Raw genomic sequence first — 25,248 nt, 5'->3', positions numbered from 1 at the left:
CTTTTCTGGGTCACCAGAGGATTTTAGCTCCACAGATAAATTATTAGACTGTATTAGTGATTTAAATACTTGGAAGACTCACAACTTCCTCCAGCTAATTGTTGGAGCCTAAGCACAGAGAGAGTATCTAGCCGCACATTTTTTTATTTTATTTAATTTTTTTTTATTTTTCTCCCCAATTTTCGTGGTATCCAATCGCTCGTAATTACTATCTTGTCTCATCGCTACAACTCCCGTACGGGCTCGGGAGAGACGAAGGTCGAAAGCCATGCGTCCTCCGAAGCACAACCCAACCAAGCCGCACTGCTTCTTAACACAGCGTGCCTCCAACCCGGAAGCCAGCCGCACCAATGTGTCGGAGGAAACACCGTGTACCTGGCCCCCTTGGTTAGCGCGCACTGCGCCCGGCCCGCCACAGGAGTCGCTGGAGCGCGATGAGACAAGGATATCCCTACCGGCCAAACCCTCCCTAACCCGGACGACGCTATGCCAATTGTGCGTCGCCCCACGGACCTCCCGGTCGCGGCCGGCTGCGACAGAGCCTGGGCGCGAACCCAGAGACTCTAGACCACTGCGCCACCCGGGAGGCCTTAGCCGCACATTTTAATTCACGGGCAAAACCTAGGTGTTATTTTATATTCTGAACAAAATTTAAAATCACACATTAGGAATGTGACCAAAATAGCTTTTTACCACCTGAGGAACATTGCCAAGGTGTGTCCGTCTCTCTCTCAGGCTGATACAGAGAGACTCATCCATGCTTTTATTACAAGCAGGCTTGACTGCTTTAATGCTCTCCTGTCTGGTCTACCCAAAAAAGTTATTGGTCAACTGCAACACATACAGAATGCTGCAGGACGGGTACTGACCAAGACCAGACGGAGAGTACACATTACACCTGTTTTAAGCTCTATGCGTGTGAGTTAAAGAATTAATTTGGTTATTAAATATAGGTTTTTAAATCAATCCATGATTGTGCACCCCAATACATATCAGACATGCTTTAAGTTATGTTATTTAAGTTTAAGTTATGTACCCAGTAGGTCCCTCAGGTCCTCTGGCACTGGCCTTTTAACTATCCCAAAGCCTAGGACCAAGAGGCATGGAGACGCAGCCTTTAGTTATTATGCTCCCAGCCTCTGGAATAGCCTGCCAGAGAACCTAAGGGGGGCCGAAACTGTGGGCATATTTAAAAGAGATCTTAAAACACACCTTTTTAACTTTGCTTTTCCTTGGGGTGCTTTTTAGTTGTTCAGTTTGTGTCATTATCTAGTTTTTTATGTTATATTTATTGTGTAGTAAATATTTCAGCTTTTATTTTCATTGTTTTTTCATTGTTTTTTTCCTGTAAAGCACATTGAGCCGCATTCCATTTCTTAAATGTGCTAAATAAATAAAGCTTGATTTGATTTGATGGTCAGTGACTTCTGATATGATTTTTGGGGGGTGGATTTTGGTGAAACAAAAGTTGATTATATACTTCTACATCTCCCAAATGCTCCCAAACAGCAATTAAAGCTCATCAAATCACCTCGGGGGAATTCACATAGAACGCTATAGAATTTCCATTTCTTATCCAAGAGACTAATTTCTGTCTTTGCCATGTGCGTAGAGAGGGATTCGGGAAAGTGTTGTTGATGCTCATCTATGATTAATGGGATGTGGGATATAGTCGAGGAGGACTGCAGTGTGTTAACATATTTGGACAGTTAACTGACTTTGCGATAGGCAAGCCAGAGCATGTCCACAGGGATGACAGTATGGCAATTATCACTCGTTCTCCACAAGCTTGTCTGGACCTGCACATATGGTCCACTGGACTGGCTGACTATATAGAGTTCTGTCTGTCTGTCTTCTTCTTCCTCTTCCTCTACACTCGTCCATCTCCTAGCATGCACATCCTCCTCTCCCTCTTAATCCCCCTCAACCTCTTCTTCTTCCTCATCCACTACACTTGTCCATCTCCTAGACCAATTTTATCCCCGCTTTCTCTTCTCTACTTTTCTCATTCTATCCTCTCTTGCACTTTTCATCTTCCTCTCTCACTCAACACCTTTCTTAACTCATTCCTCCATCCACTGATCCATTCACCGATCCATCCATCCATTCATCCATCTGCCCATCCATCCGAGCATTGGGCTTGCTCGTGACTCGGCTTTTCTTGTCTGTGGAACGCGCTCTCCAGGAGATGTGATATGGGAGTTCCGTACCTTTCAATAAAACAATGAAGAATAAGTAGAATAAGTGAAGGGAGATGTGTCAGTGGACAAGTCCAGACGTCTCTCTCTCAGCTGCATACAGAGACAGAGAGAGTGATTTATTGCTCTGCCATGCTCTCAGTTGTGACTGAACCTATCAAAATGATCACTATCTGCCCAGCACATGTAACTCATATGATGCTTATTGATTCATATGGGCTTCATTTTGTTCCGGTGTTGTTCCCATGACTCAGTATTGTAGATAAACCTTGGTGCTGGTGGCAACAACAGGGTTGTGGGTTTGATTCCTGCATGGGCCACAAGCATTAGCTAGAGTAGAACGTATCGATTTGTGTGGGTCGAACCGAAACTTGAGACATCCATGCACGGAATATTTGCATGTACCATGCACATCAATCGTAAATTTGTGGTAACATTTGAAGTGCAGTACACTTATCTCAGGTTAAGATTCAACCCTTGTTAAGTGTCACTAATCATCAATATCTGATTTGGGAATGCTGGTTAGCAAGGGTCGTTTTGCGGGTTCAGAGAACAGTGACCTTTCGACTGCATCCGAGGGATGCTCAGCTCAATCACTGAAAAAAATCTCTGAATCTGTGAAAACGTTGTCGTGGTTTTACAGCTTCAAATGATTTATTCAAAGTATGGCTGATCTGTCTGAACTTGCAGGCTAAGGATGGGAATAGGTGATTTTGTGCACAAATATTGAACAAAAATCCCTGAATCTGTGAAAACGTCATCGTGGTTTTACAGCTTCAAATGATTTATTCAAAGTATGGCTGATCTGTCTGAACTTGCAGGCTAAGGATGGGAATAGGTGATTTTGTGCGCAAATATTTTGCTTCCGCTTTACACATACGTCTCAAGTCTATGCTATGACTTGGGGCGGGCGGGGAGAAGGGATTGGAGTGAGGTGGGGTGAGTGGTGCAGGGTTGCAGGAGGCTTAGTAACGGTATCTCAATATGGAATTCAGAGATTTGTCCTTCTCCGCCCCACCCCCTAAAGCTGTCTGTTGGATTCGCCATGGGAAATTTTTGACATTGAACAGCAGGAACCCACAGAACAAAAGATGATACTCTACAAAGATGACGTATTTCCCCCACAGTTTATGATGATGGTGTATAATTAAAATGATTGAAAATAGTGGACCTTTCCATCATTTTCACCATGGCTTAAGAATAGAACGAAATGATCAGTGATTACTTCCACTGACTGGAGTATGAACAGCATGTTAATACTATTGTAGCATCAATGACTAAAGCGTATGTATCTCTGCATTGAAAACAGTACATGTTTATTTCTATGCCAGGGCTTTTGGGCAAAATGTTACATCTGCATTTAGATTCATTGTAGCAAATCCACAAAATGGTCTTTCCTGGAAGGTTTGATATCCTCAGGTGGATTTTGTGGTTTTCTTGATAGTGTTGGAGGCATGTTGAAGCTTGTCCGCTAAGAACCGCCCCCCCCCCCTTCCCATAAGTTTGGATGTATTTGAACCTCCTTTTTAGTAGGATGACTGCCAGCATCGGTAATGGCAGATGTGCCTGTCAAAGAATACAAAGGGCTCTTTTCACTTGCACTTATGTACTTCAGTTAGATATCCAAACATTTGTACTGAAGAACTGTTTCAAGTCCTGCTGAATGCAGGACTCGCAGTATACATCACTGCCTGTCTATGATAGCATCTTAGCTGAGTATCTCCAATGTAGTTGGTGCTTTCCTCAGCAGACTTGCTTCAATTGAGCAAGCTTGTGATATTGAATATCCGTTTGGAGTTTGAATAGGGCTACAGTTATGATTTGATTGTATTATGTTTGCAGGCCCTACTGAACTCATACTAACTCTTCCATTTTACTTTTTCACACACACACTCACACACACAAACACACACACACACACACTTGGCTTTTTGAACTGACATGCTTCCCTCCAGGAGTTATTACTCACTTTGCTACAACACCTGCAAGTCCAGCCTGGTAGATAGTAATCATGTTCCTTCCAGCAAACGAATAGTCCTTTTATTTATGACATGATGGAGCCAATTTTACAGCCTTCAAAAAGCCCTAATGTATTTTGCCTCATGTTTCAAATCACTCAATTTGTTCTAGTCCTACTAATCTGACATGATAACCGTGTTCATAACCTTCCATCTCATACCCTAGTAATACCATCACTCAGCACTTTGGTTTGAGAGAGTACATTTTTTTAGACATCACATCTTATCACCAATAAGTACACTTAACAAGAATAGAAATGCAACAATTTAAACGATTTTACTGAGTTGTTGTCACTGAGGATTTGTAGAGATCTTGATTATGGAACAGGTTGCAGCTGGTGGGGATCTGCTCTGACTCCAGCACACCTGTCTCCGCCCACACAATCACACACACAGAGAGAGAGAGGAGAGGGAGAGAGCAGTGGGGGAGTGGCGGCAGGTCAAGGAGGCACCGGATGAGCACTAGAGGGCGTGGCAGGAGCAGATGTGACACATATAAGGAAATCAGTCAACTGAAATAAATTCATTAGGCTCTAATCTATGGATTTCACATGACTGGTAATTCCGAGGTAGGGGCGTGGATCAGAAAACCAGTCAGTATCTGGTGTGACGACCATTTTCCTCATGCCGCGTGACATATCTATCTCCTTCGCATAGAGTTGATCAGGCTGTCGATTGTGGCCTGTGGAATGTGGTCCCTCTCCTCTTCGATCGCTGTGTGAAGTTGCGGGTATTGGCGGGAACTGGAATACGCTGTCGTACACGTCAATCCAGAGCATCCCAAACATGCTCAACTGGTGATATGTCTGGTTAGTATGCAGGACATGGAAGAACTGGGACATTTCCAGCTTCCAGGAATTGTGTACAGATCCTTGCAACATGGGGCTGTGCATCATCATGCTGAAACATGCTAAGACAGGCCCATACCTGCTCATAAATTTTTTATTTTTTTAAAGCATTACACCTGAAGGATTTTAGTAAAGTGTTCCCAAAAATTATTAACAAACAAAGTGGATGAGATTTTTGATAAGTAACAAAACAAATGACACCACAACGGTGACTAGTCAAAAATAACATCCCCCTTATGTTTTGCCCCTCCTCAGTACTCCCCGCTGCTGAAGAAGCTCTACTGTCAGATCGCCAAGACCTGTCCAATCCAGATCAAGCTGTCCTCGGCCCCGCCCCACGCCAGTGTCATCCGTGCCATGCCTGTCTACAAGAAAGCGGAGCATGTCACCGAGGTAGTCAAACGCTGCCCAAACCACGAGCTGGGACGGGACTTCAATGACAGTAAGCAACCACGCCACCTTGATAGGCATATCAGTTCGTGTCATGGACCCTTATCCCACAACAGATTTGACTCACAACAGTGCTTGTATGATGTGGTTGTTGGACTACCTTAAATGCACTTATGGTATACCGCTCTCATAAGAGTGTCTGCTATATGACAGAAATATACAACAATTCTACTGAAATGGCATTTCAATAGGACCTCTGGTCCAAAGAGACTGCTTCAGTGTAGTTTTGGTTTAGTATAAAAATGTAAGAAAGTTGAAATGGATGGAGAGATTGATTGATTAATTGACCTGTACCCCCCCCCCCCCCCCCCCCCCTCATCCCCCAGGCCAAGCGGCCCCAGCCAGCCACCTGATCAGGGTGGAGGGAAACAACCTGTCCCAGTATGTGGACGACCCCGTCACAGGCAGGCAGAGTGTCATGTTGCCCTACGAGAACCCACAGGTGAGTGGCTCCCCTCAGCTAGGGACGCCCACACTCACACAATACGGTAGAATATGTGTAGGCAACCCTGGTGCTGGACTCTGGAGTGCCGGAGCCACTACTGAATTTTGTCCCAACCAGGCAACACAACCGGTTCTACCAATCATCTCACCAACAGTGATTGGTTAAATTCATCACGCCTGGTCTGCCAGGTCTTAAAACACAAATGTTCCATTAAAAACATAATGTGTCTGTATAACACTCCAGGGCCAGGTTTGCCTTCCCCAGCAATAGAACATTTAAAATCACCTAGAAAACAACACAGTCTTCGTACTAATTAGTTATTTAGACGTAGTATACCTATTTACAACTTTATATTTTAGTTGCCCATGATTTTGATTGATATTTTCAAAATTTGTCCCATGCCTGACTTTTGCTAAGTAACATTATATGGCAACACTGCCATCTAGTGGTAATAAAATATACAGTTTATATTTTGTCCGTTAACGTTCAGTCTGATGCGTTAGGGCTGGTTTCACACAAGCGAAGCCGTGGCCTGATAAAGGTTGTGTCTTTCAGTCTATTAACTTTGCTTTATTTAAATGGGAATCTTCAGTGTGTCATCATGGGGGGGTATGATGTGGTGCCTTGGCTATCACTATGCCTGGTGATTGGCCAGCTGGCTAACAATTGACTGGCCAGTAAAGGTCTCGCTCTCTCTCTCTGATAGGTGGGGACAGAGTTCACCACCATCCTCTACAACTTCATGTGCAACAGCAGCTGTGTGGGAGGGATGAACAGGAGACCCATCCTCATCATCATCACCCTAGAGACACGCGAGTAAGTCCATGACATTGTGTGTGTGTGTGCGTGCGCTCATGCCTGCGTGCATGTGTGTGTCATAACAGCTCACAGCTGATTTGAACTGCCTTTTTGCACACCTGTCTCACAATAAATATGCTGTAAGCATTCATAATAGCCAATGGCTCCTTATGAGCCTATATAAATCCATAAAAATCCAGAATGTATTTCAAGTGCATTACTAAACACATGGCTCATATAAAAAGTGTAATAAAAAACATGAGCTGGTCGCACACCCAGAGAAAATTATTTTATGTAGAGGTGCTGACTAACGGCGAATAAACTATAAGCTATAAAAATAAAGAGAGTCGCACACGCTATATATAAATTCCCAGTCATTTATTGGGTCACCCTGAAGATGGCACAGTGATGCCGAAACGTGGGTGATTTACCAAATAAATGACTGGGAGTTTATATATAGAGTGTGTGACTCTTTATTTTTATAGCATATGAAAAGTGTAACAAAATATTTTGATAGCACTTTAATAAGGGCATACAATTATGATATATTATGTATTACCTGTTGTAAGCATATGAGGCCTTTCAACGCCTTATAAATGAACGTATGATATATTATGCCTTTCTTTGTTGCAATTAGTGGGCAGGTGCTGGGACGAAGGTCGTTTGAAGGGCGGATATGCGCCTGTCCGGGGCGAGATCGCAAGGCAGACGAAGACCACTTCAGGGAGCAGCAGTCCATGAGCGACAACATGTCCAAGAACGACAACAACGCCAACAAGCGCAGTGAGTCGCCCTTCTCTCTCTCTCTCTCTCTCTCTCTACACCATTACAAAATATTTGGTCATTTTGCTTAGGAGGTGTCTGAAATGGCACATTATTCTCTATATAGTGCAGCACTTTTGACCAGGGCCCACACATACATACAGTGACACAGATCACAATGCAAACATATACACCAGTGCAATAAAAATGAGGCAATAGTTTGTGCATATTGATATTAGGAATGTCTTTGTAAAACTCCTATTGCTAATTTTCATGATATTAAATCATTGTTTTGTACTCCCAACATTTAGCTTTCAAACAGACCACTCCAAACATTCCTAGTCCAGGCATGAAGAGACGGCGGCATGGTGAAGAGGAGATTTACTATATGCCTGTAAGATATATAATTACTATATATATATTTATAAACTGGGTGGTTCGAGCCCTGACTGCTGATTGGCTGACAGCCGTGGTATATCAGACCGTATACTGCTCTAATTACGTTGATAACCAGTTTATAATAGCAATAAGGCACCTCAGGGGGTTGTGGTATGTGGCCAATATACCACGGCTAAGTGATGTATCCAGGCACTCCACGTTGCGTCGTGCTTTAGAACAGACCTTAGCGTGGTATATTGGCCATCTACCACACCCCCTCGATATATATACTGTATATGTAATTAAAACATTTTTTTTTTTTTACTATTTTCTACATCGTACAATAATAGTGAAGACATCAAAACTGTCAAATAACTCATATGGAATCATGTAGTAAATAAAAGTGTTAAACAAATCAAAATATATTTTGGATTTTAGATTCTTCAAAGTCGCCATCCTTTGCCTTGATGACAGCTTTGCACACTCTTGGCATTCTCTCAACCAGCTTCATGAGGAATGTTTTTCCAACAGTCTTGAAGGAGCTCCCACATATGCTGAGCACTTGTTGGCTGCTTTTCCTTCACTCTGCGGTCCAACTCATCCCAAACCATCTCAATTGGGTTGAGGTCGGGTGATTGTGGAGGCCAGGTCATCTGATGCAGCACTCCATCACTCTCCTTCTTGGTCAAATAGCCCTTACACAGCCCGGAGGAGTGTTGGGTCGTTGTCCTGTTGAAAAACTAATGATTGTCCCACTAAGCGCAAACCAGATGGGATGGCATATCGCTGCAGAATGCTGTGTTAGCCATGCTAGATAAGTGTGCCTTGAGTTCTAAATAAATCACAGACAATCACCAGCAACGCACCCCCATAACATCACAACTCCTCCTCCATGCTTCACGTTGGGAATCACACATGTGTAGATCATCCGTTCACCTACTCAGCGTCTCACAAAGACACGGCGGTTGGAACCAAAAATCTCAAATTTGGACTAATCAGACCAAAGGACAGATTTCCACCGGTCTAATGTCCATTGCTCATGTTTCTTGGCCCAAGCAATTCTCTTCTTCTTATTGGTGACCTTTAGTTGTAGTTTCTTTGCAGCAATTCGACCATTAAGTCCTGATTCACGTAGTCTCCTCTGAACAGTTGATGTTGAGATGTGTCTGTTACTTGAACTCTGTGAATCATTTATTTGGGCTGCAATCCGAGGTGCAGTTAACTCTAATGAACTTATCCAGAGGTACCTCTGGGTCTTCCATTCCTGTGGCGGTCCTCATGACAGCCAGTTTCATCATAGCGCTTGATAGTTTTTGCGACTGCACTTGAAGAAACTTTCAAAGTTCTTGAAATGTTCCGTATTGACTGACCTTCATGTCTGAAAGTAATGATGGACTGTCGTTTATCTTTGCTTATTTGAGCTGTTCTTGCCATAATATGGACTTGGTCTTTTACCAAATAGGGCTATCTTCTGTATACCCCCTCCCCAACCTACCATGTCACAGCACAACTGATTGGCTCAAACACATTAAGAAGGAAAGAAATTCCACAAATTAACTTTTAAGAAGGCACACTTGTTAATTGAAATGCATTCCAGGTGACTACCTCATGAAGCTGGTTGAGAGAATGCCAAGAGTATGCAAAGCTGGCATCAAGGCAAAGGGTGGCTATTTGAAGAATCTCAAATATAAAATATATGTTGATTTGTTTAACTTTTTTTGGTTACTACATGATTCCATATATGTTATTTCATAGTTTTGATGTCCACTATTATTCAACCATGTAGAAAATAGTCAAAATAAAGAAAAACCCTTGAATGAGTAAGTGTTCTAAAACTTTTGACCGGTAGTATGATATAACTATTATATATACTGTATCATATAACTACTGTATATATATTATATGTGTGTGTGCAGGTGCGCGGCAGAGAGAACTTTGACCTGCTGATGAAGATCAAGGACAGTCTAGAGCTGGTGGAGTTCGTACCACAGCAGCTGGTGGACTCCTACAGACAACAACAGCAACAGCTGCTTCAGAGACAGTAAGTCAGCCACACACCAGCTCAAATACGCATACATGCACATGCACATACACGCATGCGCATGCGCATTCACACACACACACACACACACACACACACACACACACACACACACACACACACACACACACACACATTCTCTCTCACTTACTCACTCACTCACTCACTCACTCACACACACACACACACACACACACACACACACAGACAAGCACACAGACACAGGTGCGCGCACACACACTTAAACCCAAATACACTCATTCCATCCATACATACACCTGTGCTGTCTTACACACATACAAATATTACACTCTTACACACTTCCGTCATCTCCCTCTCCTCCCCTCCAATTCCCAGGAGCCACGTTGCATCCCCGTCCTCTTATGGATCTCCCCTGTCCAACATGAACAAGCTGCACGGGGGCCATGGGAGCCACCAGTCTCAGCAAAATTCCCTGCCCAGCATGGGGCACGTGGGTGAGTGTTTGTCAGGGGAATTGGGGGAATGTGTGTGTCGGGTGTGTGTTATCACAGCTAATGGGTGTCATTAGATAACCTGATCCAGCATCCTGACTGCTGCGCTCTCTTATTTCCTTTCAGCATGTTATCTTGCGAGATCAGGATGGTGGAACGAGGCTAGTCATTAGAAGCTACTATGGCAAACCTCTGAAAAACCTCTGAATGACATCATTCTGAGAGCATTGTCCTATTGATTGCGCCTATTGATTTGTTCCTGTCCCCTCTCCCACAGGTCCCAACATGCTCAACAGTCACCACATGCAGACCAACAGTGACATGAACGGGGGACACGGGGGCGGCCAGTCCATGTTGTCCACGTCGCACTGCACCCCTCCCCCTCCGTATAACCCTGACCCCAGCCTAGTCAGGTACCTCCCCCTCCAATGACACTCTGTCTTCCTCTCCCACTGACACAAGCCAACAGTCAGAGCCATCTATGATAAATAGATCATAGGGCCTTTTCAGTTTGAGATCTCTGCAGTCGCCATCTTGGCACCAAAAGGTCCTTATATTCTGGTAAGGATTGAACTGGGAATGGTGCTGTCATGACATGTTTGCCAACATGGAGGGTAGTTCCTCTCATCTTCCTTGGTTTCTCTGCCTACAATATGTCCCAGAGCAGCTTAGAATAATTTGGGTCATATTGTTTCTCTCACAGAGAACACAGCCATTTTGTGTACCTACTTCGGCCATTTACATTGAACTGTATAAGACTGTAGCTAAATTAAAAGAAACTGGGAAAAATTCCACCAAGCTTTAATGAATCGGTATTCCATTACTTTGGTCTGATAGTAAGACGTTTCTGGGGTTTTGTTGCAATGTTAAGTGAATGCTCTGCTGGTCGGATTTGGAAGAATAGGTTGCTGATTCACTTTCCTAAGGTTTGGGGAGTTGTATTAGTAATACAGTATGTTTACCCATCAGAGAATTCCAATATTATGTTTTTCAAATCTAAATGAACAACTTGTCCATCTTAGCATCTTATTTTTATTAATTCCCTTTAATCATATGCACAATACAAGGGAAATCGGTATTGGAACATTAGAAACATATTTTCCTAATCTGTTAGTGCGTAGCATTGCATTCAATCTAAAACATTGTTTTTATCATAATGTTAGGGCTTTCATTTTGCACTGTTTGTACCCAGACAAAAATCAGCATTAGAATGAACATGGTTATTATCGTATACTGTTTTGTACATTTTGTTTTGTTTAAAGTGTTTGTAGACGAGAATTATATATCCATGTATTTATAATAAAGGTTTTAATTCAACCAAATTGGCTTTTATGAATCTTTAATACAACTGCATGAATTTGATTTGAGGGAAATTAATAACCATAGTCATTGAGAAATTGTTCCATTTGTAATTGATCGTAATATTCTTTGTTCCTTATTGGACATGAAACCATCATTTTAGTTTTACGATAGGTACAGATGTAGGATCTTAATTTGAGCCAGTTTTGCTACAGCGGGAAAATAATCCTGCTGCAACCAGAAATGTTAATTATTATGTGGATTATAATTAATGGACATTTCTGTAGGTAGGGGTTGATATATTTTTCGTATGGGAAAATCAAGTCTGAACTTTCTAAATGGAAATTACCAACTTCAGAAGCCTTTTTAAACCTCAAATACACTACAAGTTAAAAATGTCCTAAAAGTTCTCATGCAACAGGGTGATCAAATTAAGATCCTACATCTGTATAGACAAGCAGACAAGCAAATTGCTGGCATTTTTAACTATTTAATAAAATTACAGTTAACTCTGGTAGTGGATTTTAATCACATGAAGTAGACAGAAGTAGGCATTGTCTCCCTACTTGAAATTTGGTTGCGGTGGAGTGGACACTAACTCTGGTCTTAAATCTAAGTGGCACTGCTCCTCTCTCCACACAGCTTTCTAACCAGTCTGGGCTGCCAGAACTGCATCGACTACTTCACGTTGCAGGGCCTGCAGAGTCTCTACCAACTCCAGACTCTGTCCATGGAGGTAAAATACCCATTCACTCTCTCTGCAATTTACGCAGTGTAAATCATTCCAGTCCTAGAGGGAGGGGTCAGGTTTGGTTGGATCAGTGTGGCCTGAGGTCTATTAAGTCTCTCTCTTCCTCTCATTCTCTCTTTCTTTCTCTTTCTGCCATTCACTCTCCTCCTTTCTCTCCCTCTCTCTTCTCCTTCCTTTCTGTCTCCCATTCTGTCAATCCTTTCCTTCGCCCTCTCTCTCACTCTCTCTCTGTCTCTCTCTCTCTGTCTCTCTAGGACCTGAGTGCTCTAAAGATCCCAGAGCAGTTCCGCCTGGCCATCTGGCGGGGCCTGCAGGACATGAAGCAAGGAGGCGGGGTGGGACCTCCTCCTTCCTCCCACCATCAAGACCACTATGGCCAGCAGCTCCTCCGCTCCAGCAGCAACATGGCAGCCGCCGCCATGGCCATCGTCCCTGGCGGCGAGCTGCAGCGCCAGCGTGTCATGGAGGCCGTACACTTCCGTGTGCGCCACACCATTACCATCCCATCCAACCGCCCGGGAGGTGGGCCGCAGGCAGTTGCTGCCGCCGCAGATGAGTGGGCCGACTTTGGCTTTGACATGCCCGACTGCAAAGTGTCACGCAGCAACAAGAACTCCATCAAGGAGGAGTTCATGGAAAGTGACGTCCACTGAGAGAAAGAGGGAGAGAGAGAGAGCGATACAGAGGGAGGGGGAGAGCGAGATGGAGAGAACGGGACTCTTTATATTCACAGAGAGAGAGGGATAGAGAGGGAGCGAGGAAGAGGAGGAGAGGGAGAGAGTGAGATGACTCTTCTGTTCTGATGTCCCTCAGGGGCCTGGTTTAGTGTCGTTTGTTTTTTTATATTGCTTTACAGATTGGTTGGCTTAGGAAAACCAGTATGTAGCACAATTTCTCTATTGTTTTTTTTGTAAGTCAGTACAGCTAAGTCAGTACAGCTTACTAAGTCAGTTGACTTCGTCATAATTAAGTCAGTACATTTGAGCCTGAAACCAAAATGCTCACATGATGTCATCGTATGGCTAGATTCCATTGAACAAGCCATCACATACATGTACTCAATTAGATCAAGAAATGTTTTTTTGGTGTAAATATGTACATAATGTTCTGTAAAATGTATTAGATTTGTGGTCAAATGAAAAAGGTTAATATGTGTATTTAGATTCCTTACGGTATAACTGTTCAAACAGACAGATGTATAGAGTTTCAATTTAAATCCAAGTACATACAAGAGTGTATCAGCGTGGTCATGATCTTCGTATTGTGTTAATTCTCGATCACTCCTGTGCTAAAGCATCATAGTTCCAGAACAGAAGCACACCGTTGTCTTACATTTCAACCCCAAACACTTTGTTTAGTTCGGTGGAGTACTTGTACCCCCTGAGTCTTGTGTCTATAGTAGCCGATGTATTTGAATGATTTTCTCCTGTGTCACGTTGGATAACTACCCTGATTGTTGATACGATTGTATGGATTGACGAAGCCACCCTGTACAGTCAATTGGCCAGGCGAAATAGATTCAAGTGATGTATCTGTTGCCTGAAACAAAGGGAAAGCTAAACATCAGTATTAGATAGAGCCATGCATTTGTAGAGAAGTCACGCTCAGGTACTGTATCTAGTGGGCAATGCTACTGGCAGACAATCACAGAGGACCCCCTTTTTTGCCTAGTTCATAAAGTAGGCCTTTAAGTCACATTGATTGAATTCATTTGAGAACAATCAAGGCAGTGGGTGTATAAGGACAATCAGATAACTGACAATCAGCATCCCAAATCCCAGACTGTGGCTTTAATCACTTTACAAAATGTGTATTAACATGAAATGGGTTGTTTTTATAGAATTCTTTATTAGTAGTAACACACTCCCAATGTGCTATAAAATCTATTAATTTATATGGAATTCCTGAATTTAGGCCATGATTCCAACCCTGCTATACACCACCACATGAACAATTAATTCAGTTGATGTGTTTCACTATATTTCTTTTACAGCAATATCTTGTGTGGAATTGTATTTCAAACTGCAAAGCAAGTTATTTGTATTGTATATATGTCCCTTGAAGATACATAATCACAACATTTGATCTAGACAGTTTTCACATACTAAGCCATGCCACTACTGTATGTGTTCTTGAATTCTCCACTGCATGGCACTTGCTTCGATATTGATTCAAACAGACATGTTTAGTAGTTCACGTTGATACCATACTTAACCATGATGCACCTGTACTTGATGGGTTAGCGTAAAACAGGGTGGCACAAAAAGGAGAATAACTCCAGTTTCAAAATGTTGTGTGGTGTCTCATTTTGACACAATTTGACCGCAGCCACTCCTATCAAGTGCATAGTACATGGGCAAAAGTCAGTGATCATTTTGCTATTATAACAAAAAGGGTTTGTGAATAATGCCATTTCCAATACTCTGTGCAAAACAGTCTTTGAGTCCACAGGAAGTGATGCATACCTTCCATTAACACCCAACAGTTAAGCAGAATAAAGCACTTTACTGCTTTGAAAAGAATAGAGGATAGAAATCATTTCATGTTCAGTGTGCTTATAATCAGTATTAGGCCAACGTCATAACTTGTAAATGGTAGATTGTCACTTTGTTTTGATATTTCTGGAGAGGTACTGTCTCAAGTGTTTCTTTTTTTTATAACAATGTGTAACAATGTACCAATGTCGCTGTTTATATTGATTTCCATTTCTTATTTGAGGTTGTACGTGTACAGTGTTTTTTCTTGTAAATCATGAATATTAAAAAGTGTGCTTTACAGAAACGTATAGGTGTGGAGCAACTTTCTTTCCTAAATGTAGAAAAACATGGGTTTGCCTAATAAGGTCTATCTACATGTTGTTGGATTCTCAATTCTAAAGATCTTTGGATATACAGTGCCTTCGGAATGTAGTCACACCCCTTGTCTTTTTCCACATTTTGTTGTGTTACAGCCTGAATTTAAAATGGATTAAATTGAAATGTTGTGTCACTGATCTAGACACAATACCCCACAAGTTCAAAGTGGAATTATGTTTTTAGAATTTTTTTTTTTTACAAATGAATAAAATGAAAATCTGAAATGTCTTGAGTCAATAAGTATTCAAACCTTTGTTATAAATAAGTTTAGGAGTAAAAATGTGCTTAACAAGACACATAATAAATTGCATGGACTCACTCTGTGTGCAATAATAGTGTTTAACATGATTTTTGAATGACTACCTCATCTCTGTACTCCACACATACAATTACCTGTAAGGTCCCTCAGTCGAGCAGTGAATTTCAATCACAGATTCAACCACAAAGACCAGGGAGGTTTTCCAATGCCTCGCAAAGAAGGGCACCTATTGGTAGATGGGTAAAAAAAGCAGACATTGAATATCCCTTTGTGCATGGTGAAGTTATTAATTACACTTTGGATCGCGTATCAATACACCTACTCACTAAGAAGATACAGACGTCCTTCCTAACTAGCATCCTCCATAACTCAGTTGCCCGGAGAGGAAGGGATTTCACCATGAGGCCAATGGTGACTTTAAAACAGTTACAGAGTTGAATGGCTGTGATTGGAGGATGGATCAACAACATTGTAGTTACTCCACAATACTAACCTAAATGACAGAGTGAAAAGAAAGAAGCCTGTACACAATACAAAATATTCCAAAACATGCATCCTGTTTGCAATAAGGCACTAAAGTAAAACTGCAAAAAACTTTGACATTACAGTGTATTTTGTGTAGATCATTGACAAAAAAATCTATTTTTATCCCGCTTTGTAACACAACAAAATGTGGAGAAAGTCAAGGGGTGTGAATACTTTCTGAAGGCACTGTATGTCATATGTGCGACATACATTGCTAGACTGAAATAGGTGCCGATACTGTTTTTATATTTAGCTGCTAACTTTGAGCTAATATTCTATAAGGTACAGAAACTCAAGCAGTAGAACATTTGAGGTGCCGGTACTCAGTTCCGGTGAGCTCATGCCAAAGTTAAGCACTGCTGACATATCATATCTCTTTGTTGTTTATATAGTAGTCTAGTGTGTTTATCAAAAGAACCAGTACTGTCATGTTGAAGTATACCGTGTGTACATTGACCATCTACTGAGAGTCACCACAAGGGTAGCCTAGACACCAGAGTCAATTACCAGTGCGCAACACTGGTTCAATCAAAATTGATTCCACATCATTTCAACCCAAAAAATCTATGTGATGACGTTGAATCAACATGGAAAACTGATTGGATGTGCAAAAAGTAATCAACCTAAGGGCATTTAGTATTTTTTTAACCAAACTTTTAACCTAAATCCAATGACATGGTGACATTTTTTGTTGATTTCACGTTGAATTCATGTTAGTTGACAACTCAACCAAATGTAAATCAAAACTATAAATTGAACTGATGTCTGTGCCCAGTGAGTTGCCTTCTGATGGGTACAGTGAAGATGACCAGTGATATTATGTGGATATTATGGCGTCCTGAAATGGCCACTATGTGGCAGTAGCGGTGTAAATAATAGATTTTTTACACAGGGTCAGGTCAAATGTGTACACACACATGTTCATGTTAAATTTACCTAAATTCACACATGACGATGGGAGAATAACATTATGAATCCTTCCCCAAAAATGCTTAAAGGGATAGTTTACAAAATTACAAAATGACACATTGGTTTCCTAACCTTGTAAGCAGTCTATGGATAAGGTATGACAACAATCCATGCTTTGGTTTAGTTTCCCTGGCACTGTTTCCACATGCTAACGTTTTAGCATTTCTGGCACAAATCTCATTCAACTCATGGGACCGATATTAGCATTTTTCGCGCATCATCCGAAAGTATCTAAAATTGATTGTGAAGCGCCACAAAGTCACTTATAGCCAGAGGTGGGACCAAGTCATTGTTTTACAAGTCACAAGTAAGTCTCACGTCTTAGCACTCAAGTCCAAAGTCAAGTCCCAAGTCAAGACAGGCAAGTCCGAGTCAAGTCTCAAGTCAAGACCGACAAGTATCAAGTCAAGTCTCAAGTCCTAAACTTTGAGTTTTGAGTCCTAAATGTGCTCTTCTAAAGTCATAATGTGCTCTTCACCAAATTTAATACCATTTCATATTTTTAACAAGAGTAATAGTTAGTGTATTACATTTACACAAATCATGAATGCTTTTAAAAATATATTTATTACTTTCCAAATAAACTTGATATGTTTATGGAAATACATGGGTAGCCATAAGAAAGACCCCCCCCAATAGCGATCGACTATCGAGGATCGCAATCGGGCGATGAAGGCTTGTACACAATCGCCCAACCTTAATACACACACACACACACACACACACACACACACACACACACACACACACACACACACACACACACACACACAGTCTGTGTGGTTACAGTAGGCTAACATACGTCAATGGCTTTAGGAACAGCAGTAACATCAGGCAGGATTTAGGCTACCAACTGCCTAGCCAGTTGTAGCTCAATCTTGGGTGCAATGATCACGTTCCCGCACTGACTGACTGTGTGGAGGCTCCTTGATTTAACGCCGGCTATATTAGCCACGACTTACCGTTCTTTGTGCAGCTTCAAATGTCGAACAAAGTTGGAAGTTGTTGCACCTCCGTCTGTCATTTTCTTCCCGCATGTTTTGCAAGTTGCAATCCGTTTTTTGTTGATACAGCGTAGTCTTTATATCCGAAAATAATAATTTTGGGTATCATCTTTCCAAGGGCTCCATCTGAATTCACTCGCCGACGTTCCTCTGCCACGCGCAACTTTTTCTCAGCTGGCACAATTTGATTGGCTGCTGTCCGATTCAAACTGTAATCCGTTAAATTAAATTAACACTTTTTTTAATAGCATCATTTTTTATATCTGGGCTTGGGGGGGGGGGGTATCAAGTCAGTTTGAGTCAAAAGGCTCAAGTCCAAGTTAAGTCACGAGAGTCATTGGTGTTAAAGTCAAAGTCGAGTTGCAAGTCATCATATTTGTGACTCGAGTCTGACTCGAGTCCATGTCATGTGACTAGAGTCCACACCTCTCCTTAAAGCTTATTTGAACATGATTCACAAAAAATGCTAATATCGGTCCTTCAACGAGTAGCCTACATTGGGACATGGCAAAACCTATTCCCCCTCAGGAGACTGACATTTTTTTACATGGGTCCTCAGATCCTCAAAAGGTTCTACAGCTGCACCATCGAGAGCATCCTGACTGGTTGCATCACTGCCTGGTATTTTCCAGTTTCCATACCGCAAGGCACTACAGAGTGTAGTGCGTAGGGCCCTGTACGTGACTGGAGCCAAGCTTCCTGCCATCCAGGACCTCTACACCAGGCAGAGGAGGGTTCTAAAAGTCTCCAGCCACCCTAGTCATAGACCGTTCTCTCTGCTACCGCACGGCAAGCAGTACTGAAGCGCCAAGTCTAGGTCCAAAAGACTTCTAAACAGCTTCTACCTCCAAGCCATAAGACTCCTGAACATCTAATCAAATGGCTACCCAGACTGTTTGCACTGCCCCCCCCCCCCCCCCCCCGCTTCAACACCGCTGCTACTCTCTGTTTTTATCATCCATGCATAGTCACTTTAATAACACCACCTACATGTACATATCAAATCAAATCAAATCAAGTTTATTTTATATAGCCCTTCGTACATCAGCTAATATCTCGAAGTGCTGTACAGAAACCCAGCCTAAAACCCCAAACAGCAAGCAATGCAGGTGTAGAAGCACGGTGGCTAGGAAAAACTCCCTAGAAAGGCCAAAACCTAGGAAGAAACCTAGAGAGGAAACAGGCTATGAGGGGTGGCCAGTCCTCTTCTGGCTGTGCCGGGTGGAGATTATAACAGAACATGGCCAAGATGTTCAAATGTTCATAAATGACCAGCATGGTCAAATAATAATCAGGAGTAAATGTCAGTTGGCTTTTCATAGCCGATCATCAAGAGTATCTCTACCGCTCCTGCGGTCTCTAGAGAGTTGAAAACAGCAGGTCTGGGACAGGTAGCACGTCCGGTGGACAGGTCAGGGTTCCATAGCCGCAGGCAGAACAGTTGAAACTGGAACAGCAGCAAGGCCAGGTGGACTGGGGACAGCAAGGAGTCATCATGCCCGGTATTCCTGACGCATGGTCCTAGGGCTCAGGTCCTCCGAGAGAAAGAAAGAAAGAGAGAAGGAGAGAATTAGAGAGAGCATACTTAAATTCACACAGGACACCGGATAAGACAGGAGAAGTACTCCAGATATAACCAACTGACTCTAGCCCCCCGATACATAAACTACTGCAGCATAAATACTGGAGGCTGAGACAGGAGGGGTCAGGAGACACTGTGGCCCCATCCAATGATACCCCCGGACAGGGCCAAACAGGAAGGATATAACCCCACCCACTTTGCCAAAGCACAGCCCCCGCACCACTAGAGGGATATCTTCAACCACCAACTTACAATCCTGAGACAAGGCCGAGTATAGCCCACAAAGATCTCCACCACAGCACAAACCAAGGGGGGGCGCCAACCCAGACAGGAAGATCACGTCAGTAACTCAACCCACTCAAGTGACGCACCCCTCCTAGGGACGGCATGAAAGAGCACCAGTAAGCCAGTGACTCAGCCCCTGTAATAGGGTTAGAGGCAGAGAATCCCAGTGGCGAGAGGGGAACCGGCCAGGCAGAGACAGCAAGGGCGGTTCTTTGCTCCAGAGCCTTTCCGTTCACCTTCACACTCCTGGGCCAGACTACACTCAATCATATGACCTACTGAAGAGATAAGTCTTCAGTAAAGACTTAAAGGTTGAGACCGAGTCTGCGTCTCTCACATGGGTAGGCAGACCATTCCATAAAAATGGAGATCTATAGGAGAAAGCCCTGCCTCCAGCTGTTTGCTTAGAAATTCTAGGGACAATTAGGAGGCCTGCGTCTTGTGACCGTAGCGTACGTGTAGGTATGTACGGCAGGGCCAACTCGGAAAGATAGGTAGGAGCAAGCCCATGTAACGCTTTATAGGTTAACAGTAAAACCTTGAAATCAGCCCTTGCCTTAACAGGAAGCCAGTGTAGGGAAGCTAGCACTGGAGTATTATGATCAAATTTCTTGGTTCTAGTCAGGATTCTAGCAGCCGTATTTAGCACTAACTGAAGTTTATTTAGTGCTTTATCCGGGTAGCCGGAAAGTAGAGCATTGCAGTAGTCTAACCTGGATGTAACAAAAGCATGAATTAATTTTTCTGCATCATTTTTGGACAGAACATTTCTGATTTTTGCAATGTTACGTAGATGGAAAAAAGCTGTCCTTGAAACAGTCTTGATATGTTCGTCAAAAGAGAGATCAGGGTCCAGAGTAACGCCGAGGTCCTTCACAGTTTTATTTGAGACAACTTTACAACCATCAAGATTAATTGTCAGATTTAACAGAATATCTCTTTGTTTCTTGGGACCTAGAACAAGCATCTCTGTTTTGTCCGAGTTTAAAAGTAGAAAGTTTTCAGCCATCCACTTCCTCATGTCTGAAACACAGGCTTCTAGCGAGAGCAATTTTGGGGCTTCACCATGTTTCATTGAAATGTACAGCTGTGTGTCATCCACATAGCAGTGAAAGTTAACATTATGTTTTCGAATGACATCCCCAAGAGGTAAAATATATAGTGAAAACAATAGTGGTCCTAAAACGGAACCTTGAGGAACACCGAAATGTACAGTTGATTTGTCAGAGGACAAACCATTCACAGAGACAAACTGATATCTTTCTGACAGATAAGATCTAAACCAGGCCAGAACTTGTCCGTGTAGACCAATTTGGGTTTCCAGTCTCTCCAAAAGAATGTGGTGATCGATGGTATCAAAGGCAGCACTAAGGTCTAGTAGCACGAGGACAGATGCAGAGCCTCGGTCTGACGCCATTAAAAGGTCATTTACCACCTTCACAAGTGCAGTCTCAGTGCTATGATGGGGTCTAAAACCAGACTGAAGCATTTCGTATACATTGTTTGTCTTCAGGAAGGCAGTGAGTTGCTGCGCAACAGCTTTTTCTAAAATCTTTGAGAGGAATGGAAGATTCGATATAGGCCGATAGTTTTTTATATTTTCTGGGTCAAGGTTTGGCTTTTTCAAGAGAGGCTTTATTACTGCCACTTTTAGTGAGTTTGGTACACATCCGGTGGATAGAGAGCCGTTTATTATGTTCAACATAGGAGGGCCAAGCACATGAAGCAACTCTTTCAGTAGTTTAGTTGGAATAGGATCCAGTATGCAGCTTGAAGGTTTAGAGGCCATGATTATTTTCATCATTGTGTCAAGAGATATAATACTAAAACACTTAAGTGTCTCTCTTGATCCTAGGTCCTGGCAGAGTTGTGCAGACTCAGCACAGCTAAGCTTTGGAGGAATACGCAGATTTAAAGAGGAGTCCGTAATTTGCTTTCTAATGATCATGATCTTTTCCTCAAAGAAGTTCATGAATTTATTACTGCTGAAGTGAAAGCCATCCTCACTTGGGGAATGCTGCTTTTTAGTTAGCTTTGCAACAGTATCAAAAATAAATTTTGGATTGTTCTTATTTTCCTCAATTAAGTTGGAAAAGTAGGATGATCGAGCAGCAGTGAGGGCTCTTCGATACTGCACGGTACTGTCTTTCCAAGCTTGTCGGAAGACTTCCAGTTTGGTGTGGCGCCATTTCCGTTCCAATTTTCTGGAAGCTTGCTTCAGAGCTCGGGTATTTTCCGTATACCAGGGAGCTAGTTTCTTATGACAAATGTTTTTAGTTTTTAGGGGTGCAACTGCATCTAGGGTATTGCGCAAGGTTAAATTGAGTTCCTCAGTTAGGTGGTTAACTGATTTTTGTCCTCTGACGTCCTAGGGTAGGCAGAAGGAGTCTGGAAGGGCATCAAGGAATCTTTGTGTTGTCTGAGAATTTATAGCACGACTTTTGATGCTCCTTGGTTGGGGTCTGAGCAGATTATTTGTTGCGATTGCAAACGTAATAAAATGGTGGTCCGATAGTCCAGGATTATCAGGAAAAGATCTACAACATTTATTCCATGGGACAAAACTAGGTCCAGAGTATGACTGTGGCAGTGAGTAGGTCCAGAGACATGTTGGACAAAACCCACTGAGTCGATGATGGCTCCAAAAGCCTTTTGGAGTGGGTCTGTGGACTTTTCCATATGAATATTAAAATCACCAAAAATTTGAATATTATCTGCTATGACTACAAGGTCCGATAGGAATTCAGGGAACTCAGTGAGGAACGCTGTATATGGCCCAGGAGGCCTGTAAGTAGTAGCTATAAAAAGTGATTGAGTAGGCTACATAGATTTCATGACTAGAAGCTCAAAAGACGAAAACGTCATTTTCTTTTTTTTTTATAAATTGAAATTTGCTATCGTAAATGTTAGCAACACCTCCGCCTTTGCGGTATATGGTCACTAGTGTAACCAGGAGGTGAGGCCTCATTTAACACAGTAAATTCATCAGGCTTAAGCCATGTTTCAGTCAGGCCAATCACATCAAGATTATGATCAGTGATTAGTTCATTGACTATAACTGCCTTTGAAGTGAGGGATCTAACATTAAGTAGCCCTATTTTGAGATGTGAGGTATCACGATCTCTTTCAATAATGGCAGGAATGGAGGAGGTCTTTATCCTAGTGAGATTGCTAAGGCGAACACCGCCATGTTTAGTTTTGCCCAACCTAGGTCGAGGCACAGACACAGTCTCAATGGGGATAGCTGAGCTGACTACACTGACTATGCTAGTGGCAGACTCCACTAAGCTGGCAGGTTGGCTAACAGCCTGCTGCCTGGCCTGCACCCTATTTCATTGTGGAGCTAGAGGAGTTAGAGCCCTGTCTATGTTGGTAGATAAGATGAGAGCACCCCTCCAGCTAGGATGGAGTCCGTCACTCCTCAGCAGGTCAGGCTTGGTCCTGTTTGTGGGTGAGTCCCAGAAAGAGGGCCAATTATCTACAAATTCTATCTTTTGGGAGGGGCAGAAAACAGTTTTCAACCAGCGATTGAGTTGTGAGACTCTGCTGTAGAGCTCATCACTCCCCCTAACTGGGAGGGGGCCAGAGACAATTACTCGATGCCGACATCTTTCTAGCTGATTTACACGCTGAAGCTATGTTGCGCTTGGTGACCTCTGACTGTTTCATCCTAACATCGTTGGTGCCGACGTGGATAACAATATCTCTATACTCTCTACACTCGCCAGTTTTAGCTTTAGCCAGCACCATCTTCAGATTAGCCTTAACGTCGGTAGCCCTGCCCCCTGGTAAACAGTGTATGATCGCTGGGTGATTCGTTTTAAGTCTAATACTGCGGGTAATGGAGTCGCCAATGACTAGGGTTTTCAATTTGTCAGAGCTAATGGTGGGAAGCTTCGGCGTCTCTGACCCCGTAACGGGAGGAGTAGAGACAAGAGAAGACTCGGCCTTAGACTCCGACTCGCTACTTAATGGGGAAAACCGGTTGAAAGTTTCTGTTGGCTGAATGAGCGACACCAGTTGGTTGAGCATTCCTACAGCATTTCCCTCCAGAAGCCATGAGAAAGTTACCTCAACTAACCGGTGCCCCCGCACATTGACTCTGTACCGGTACCCCCCCTGTGTATAGTCTCGCTATTGTTATTTTACTGCTGCTCTTTTATTACTTTATTACTTTGATTTCTTATTCTTACTCTTATTTATTTTTTTAACTACATTTTTGGTTAGGGTTTCATAAGTAAGCATTTCACTGTAAGGTATTAATACCTGCTGTATTCGGCGCATGTGACTAATACAATTTCATTTAATTTGATTTGAAACAGGATGCATGTTTTGGAATATTTTTATTCTGTACAGACTTCCTTAATTTCCCTCTGTCAATTAGGTTAGTATTGTGGAATAACTACAATGCTGTTTTCTCCTATCACAGTCATTAAACGCTGTAACTGTTTTAAAGTCACCGTTGGCCTCACAGTGAAATCTCTGAGTGGTTTCTTTCCTCTCCGGCAACTGAGTTAGGAAGGACGCCTGTATCTTTGTAGTGACTGGGTGTATTGATACACCATCCAAAGTGTAATTAATAACTTCACCATGCTCAAAGGGATACTCAATGTCTGTTTTTTTTACACATCTACCACATCTGCCCTTCTTTACGAGGCATTGGAAAACTTTCCCTGGTCTTTGTGGTTGAATCTGTTTTGAAATTCACTGCTCGACTGAAGGATCTTACATATAATTGTATGTGTGGAGTACATAGATGAGGTTGTCATTGAAAAATCATGTTAAACACTATTATTGCACACATAGAGAGTCCAGTCTTGTTAAGTAAAGTTTTTCTCCTGAATTTGTTTAGGCTTGCCGTAACAAAAGGTTTGACTCAATACATTTCAGTTTTACATTTTTTATTAATGTTTAAACATTTAAAAAATCATAATTCCACTTTGACATTATGGGGTATGTGTGTAAGCAGGTGACACAATATCTCGAATTAATCAATTTTAAATTCAAGATGTAACACAACAAAATGTGGAAAAAGTCAAGGGGTGTGAATACTTTCTGAAGGCACTTATTTCTAGAGAGTCTTAATAAGTAGGCTATTTAATTTGGAGCATTATTTTAGGCTACAGACATAAAACAGCACGTGAGTTGAAAGTAAAGGTGTGACTGGAAAAAAAGTGAAATTATTATTGTGTCATATATAATTGTAGTTAATATTTTGCCATTGTCTTTTCAATGAAGTGCCCCTAAAACCCCAGTGTAACTACCATAGAAATATAATCCATTAATCCATAGATTCAATTTCTATGGA

General features: G+C 42.3%; 1 protein-coding gene across 2 annotated transcripts in view; it reads left to right on the top strand.

Moving 5' to 3' along the window:
- tp73 (tumor protein p73) overlaps window positions 1–14,126 on the top strand; it is a 28,531-nt gene extending 14,405 nt beyond the window's left edge. For both annotated transcript variants that reach the window (XM_071371562.1, XM_071371563.1), the window contains exons 3-12: window positions 5,320–5,506; window positions 5,841–5,956; window positions 6,666–6,775; window positions 7,395–7,540; window positions 7,831–7,913; window positions 9,814–9,938; window positions 10,296–10,414; window positions 10,689–10,824; window positions 12,353–12,446; window positions 12,716–14,126. In XM_071371562.1, coding sequence (XP_071227663.1) covers window positions 5,320–5,506; window positions 5,841–5,956; window positions 6,666–6,775; window positions 7,395–7,540; window positions 7,831–7,913; window positions 9,814–9,938; window positions 10,296–10,414; window positions 10,689–10,824; window positions 12,353–12,446; window positions 12,716–13,114 — 1,515 coding nt within the window. In that variant the 3' untranslated portion in view covers window positions 13,115–14,126. The remainder of the gene's footprint in view (window positions 1–5,319; window positions 5,507–5,840; window positions 5,957–6,665; window positions 6,776–7,394; window positions 7,541–7,830; window positions 7,914–9,813; window positions 9,939–10,295; window positions 10,415–10,688; window positions 10,825–12,352; window positions 12,447–12,715) is intronic.
- The last annotated feature ends 11,122 nt before the right edge of the window (window positions 14,127–25,248 follow it).

The sequence above is a fragment of the Salvelinus alpinus genome, chromosome 28, assembly GCF_045679555.1.
Source record: "Salvelinus alpinus chromosome 28, SLU_Salpinus.1, whole genome shotgun sequence".
NCBI lineage: Eukaryota > Metazoa > Chordata > Actinopteri > Salmoniformes > Salmonidae > Salvelinus > Salvelinus alpinus.
This window is presented reverse-complemented; position numbering and strand designations above follow the sequence as displayed.